This window comes from Triplophysa rosa, linkage group LG2 (genome assembly GCF_024868665.1).
Source record: "Triplophysa rosa linkage group LG2, Trosa_1v2, whole genome shotgun sequence".
NCBI classification, from domain to species: Eukaryota; Metazoa; Chordata; class Actinopteri; order Cypriniformes; family Nemacheilidae; genus Triplophysa; species Triplophysa rosa.
Window position 1 is genome coordinate 400,201 of NC_079891.1, and position 4,427 is coordinate 404,627.

The following is a 4,427-nucleotide window of genomic DNA, read 5'->3' on the forward strand; positions in this document are numbered from 1 at the left end:
CTGACCACTTTGCCCGATAAAGCTTCTGGAAGGCATCTGAGGATTTAATTAGGTTCTCATCTCCAGCCATGAGAGCATGGCAATGAATAATGTCACTCACTTTCAACAGGGAGTGACCAATCTTTAACGCAAGTCTTGGAGTTTTGTAACTGTTACGATCCTTATCAAATCCTGCAGTCTCTTTTACTGCTTCAATCACATTTAGGAAATTTCCAGGTTTTATAGCATCCTCTAATGTAAGTATTGGAGAGCTTTTGCGCATGGCCTGTAGGAACCTTCCAAGCTGCCGAATTTTTTGGCGGACATAGTCATGCTTTGAAGGGTCATGTCCATGTTTGCTGTAAAGGGACTCAGCAAACCTAATAAGACAAAAGTCATTTCGAACTACACTTGCAATGTCGTCATCATGCATGTGGCTTAACATCTTAAGCACCCCATCTTCAACAGCGCTTGAACAAGTTGATTTGACCACTGCTGCTAGGCCAAGTACTCTCTTCCTTCCTGGGTGGTCATGGTCCTCCGGTTTGGAAGAGCACCTTCTCATGTGTCTCCACAGCTCTGCTCTCATAAACATGCCCTTACAATGGATACAGTATTCATATTTTTTATAGTCACCCTTGGCTCTTCTCTTGACTTTAAGTGAACCAGCTCCGTCTTTTAGAACCTCACAGTTATGCACGAAGTTTCCTTTGTTTCGAAGTTTCTCTAGCCACTCTTTTCTACTCTTTGAGCCTGCAGGGAAACTAAGAGCTTTGGCGATGTCTGCATTTTCTTTAACATGAGCTTTGAAATGTCGAGCTATTTTAAATTGAGCTTTTTTGCAAACAAAGCAAAAATTTAGCCCCTTCTTTGCTATAGTTGTTGAGTCTGTTGTGTTTGTGGATGTTTTATTTGCAGTTATTCCACTGATGTGACTTGTATCCATCATTGGTGATTGTTTATCTTCCAGAACTGTAGATTTTATCAAGCTACTTGGTGGTTCGTCATCTTCTGAATCAGTTACTGAAGCTGGAACATATTCTGGATCATCATCTGATATGTCCTCTTCACTGGTTTCAGATTCATTCTAATTGAAATTCAAAGAAAACAAAACAAAACGAGGAATATGTAACATTACAATGATAATTTACATTTACATTTATGCATTTGGCAGACACTTTTATCCAAAGCAATTTACATTGTATTATCCTATACATTTGTTTCTAAGTATGTGCAATCCCCTGGGATCCAACCCACAACCTTGCTTTGTTAATGCAATGCTCAATTAGCTAAATTAGCTACAGGAAAGCTAATTGACATAGATTGCAATCTGAGTAAAACAACACGTTTGGGGGAAAAAAAACTATATTTTGAGGTTATTTAACAGTCATGTACCATCACATATTCATGGTAACCAACTGAAAAGCACACCATGTTAAATATGGCAGCAACTTGATAGCATGGAATAGCACTGGTTCTCATTACCATGAATTACCATGATTATGTGACGATGCATGATCGCCAAAAAACTCAAAATATTGTTTTCCATCACAAATGTATTGTTTTGCTTCAGAAGACAGACAGCATTTTAATATAAAATTGTTTGTGTTCGGCTAAAGAAAGATCTGGGATGACATGAGGGTGAGTAAACTATGAAAGAATTTTCAATATTTGAATGAATTTATGTTACTTAAATGGTTTTTAAGTTCAGTGTTCATCGGGTTCCCCTAGACCATGTCATTTTAATACTAAAATATAAGATATAGATATTTACAGCCTATAAAAACTACTCCCTTGGCCTAAAAGGTTATGTCCAATTTTTAAATGGCTCTGTTTTTCTCACTTCTCTGTGTTTGAGGTGTCATAAATGCTTGGAAATGTTTCCAAAATAAAATACTTACCCAAGTCTTTAGTCTTTCGTGTTTTTTATGGTAACAGTACACATGCCATGTAGTAGTGCACACTGTTTAAGAAATAAGAATGTTTCATTAGAAAATTCATAAACAATTTCATATATAAAACAAAAGCATCTACTGAGTAAACCTAAAATAGAATATATTTGGATATTGCAGTAAACAAGCAGACCACGCAAATGAAAAACAATAAAAATGCATTTAGAGTTGTGTAGTAACTTGGCCATGATATGAGCCTTTTAATCAAAACATGATAAGCCAAACATTCATCATGATTTGATCGTTCTAATATATGTTGTTAATTCGTCATATTTATATGTATTTGTAACCATTGCCCCCATCGAGATGAAATCCAGTATAAGCAGTGTGTTATCAGTGTCAGCAGTTGTTATCGGGGATAACAGACTTTGGAATATCGCGACTAACCAATCAGCATCAAGCATTCCAACAAGTTTGTGGCAACTAAATCATTCAATGGGGAAAATATACTAAGAAAATCCCATGTGAATTTTGATACTAACCTTTGCATCTCAGCCCCCACCACTTCAGTGGGGAAAACGGTCCATCACAAACAGAACATTTTTCTAAAGATGTCATCTCCTCTTTGATAAGCTGATGTGTTTTACAACCTAAATAAAACACAATAAATAATTTAACTTTGTGTTCATAATGTACATTTAATATTAAATTTCAGTAATCTGTCCTTAGTTGTTTTGAATTTTGTCATGTTTAGCATGTTATCTTAGCATGTGAAATGCAGTTATTTTTCATCACTTAAGTTGACTATAATTAAATGTATAATGCAATATTGTTGACGAATAAAAACGAGACTAAATGTGGTTTACAAAATAAAAACTAAGATAAAATGTCTCTTCATTTTCGTTGACCAAAACGAGACGGGACGAAATGTTATAACGTTATTTCATCTGATGCTTTAACCTAGATGCGGAGCGAAATCCTGTTATTTAAATGTCATCTGGCTGTTCTGCATGTCTGAGTGATTTATGTTCACAGTTTAACATACAACACGAGTGATGGTCGAGGATTTATCTGCGTCTGCACTGTATGAGGACATGAACAAATGAACTTCATCTCCACAGTTGCTCTGAGAGTTTATTTTACGAGCGTTTACTGTTTGAGTGAAGCTATCTGCAAACACACAAAAACTCAAGCGTCTTCCCAAAGACCCGTCAAAATAAAAGTCCCGTTAAATTGAACACTCAGACAAAAAATACTTTAGTGAACTATAATAACTTTAAACCTCTCTAGCTCCAGTGCTATGTGCAGAAAAAGTCTGCATTAATTTACTGCATTCTGTATGCTACTACAGGGCACTGAGGGCAGTCACTTTTTTCCTGTTGGTTCTTTGCAATGCTGGCAAATGTAACCTTCCAGTTGACTTGCGAAATCACTTCCATTTGTTTTATTAATAAAGGACATTGGAAGTAAAATCGGTCTGGGTTATGACAAATACTTTGATTTTAATAGTCACACAGCAAGAAAAAGAAAATTTGCATAGGAAAAAGATGCATCGAGAATCGTTTTATCATCGCAGACCTCTGAATCGTAATCGAATCGCATCGTGCCTAGAGATTCTCACCCCTACCGGTCTTCCGTGTCTGGAATGGATGTATTCTGAGTCGATAAGGTAACAATAATATAATAAGATAACCTTGTTTGAAATGGGTTTGGCTAAAATAAAATTTTGGTTTCGTCTATACTACTAGGTACTTATACTATACTGACTGGGTTAAATAGAATTGCATTACTAAAAAGAGACTAAAATACAATTTTCATTGACTAAAACTAGACTAAAATGTCATCAGTTTTCGTCGACTAAAACTAGACGAAAATAGTCATGCATAATTCTGACTAAAATAAGACTAAAATGCTCAGACTTTTATTCGACTGAAACTTGACTAGACTAAAAAGAGTATGAACGTGACTAAAACTAATAAAAACTAAAATGACAGCTTGACACAAAGACTAGACTAAAACTAAAATTAAAACAGGCCGCCAAAAACAACACTACTTAAGAGTCTGTAAATGTGTGGTTGGTAAAAAGGCACTAAAAGCAGCAAATGCTGAGCATCTCCGAAACCTCATGGAAACTAACAAAAACAATCCAAGGTTTTTATTTAGTACAGTTGCTAAATTAACAAATAAACAGACTTCACCTGACCTGGTTATTCCGCCACACCTTGGTAGCAATGAATTCATGAATTTTTTTTACATACAAGATAAAATAGTAAAAACTCAACCTCCAAGTCTGTCCTATGAATCAGTACCAGCCCTCTCCCCAAAAGAAAAGCTTAAGTGTTTCTCACCTATAAAACAAGATGATTTAATGAAACTTATTGCAACATCTAAACCTACAACTTGCTTATTAGACCCCATACCAACTAAATTATTAGAAGAGTTACTATCTGTTGCAATTGAGCCCATTTATAACATTATCAACTCGTCAATTAATCTAGGCCATGTCCCAGGACCCTTTAAGCTGGCCGTCATTAAGTCTCTTATCAAGAAACCAAA

The 4,427-nt window shown here is 35.6% G+C and overlaps 1 protein-coding gene across 1 annotated transcript in view; it reads right to left on the reverse strand.

Moving 5' to 3' along the window:
• LOC130570957 (nck-associated protein 1-like) overlaps nucleotides 1–2,514 on the reverse strand; it is a 90,988-nt gene extending 88,474 nt beyond the window's left edge. The window contains exons 1-3 of the mRNA XM_057361516.1: nucleotides 2,414–2,514; nucleotides 1,881–1,942; nucleotides 6–1,066 (exon numbers count right to left, since the gene is read on the reverse strand). Coding sequence (XP_057217499.1) covers nucleotides 6–1,066; nucleotides 1,881–1,942; nucleotides 2,414–2,489 — 1,199 coding nt within the window. The 5' untranslated portion in view covers nucleotides 2,490–2,514. The remainder of the gene's footprint in view (nucleotides 1–5; nucleotides 1,067–1,880; nucleotides 1,943–2,413) is intronic.
• Nucleotides 2,515–4,427: the final 1,913 nt, after the last annotated feature.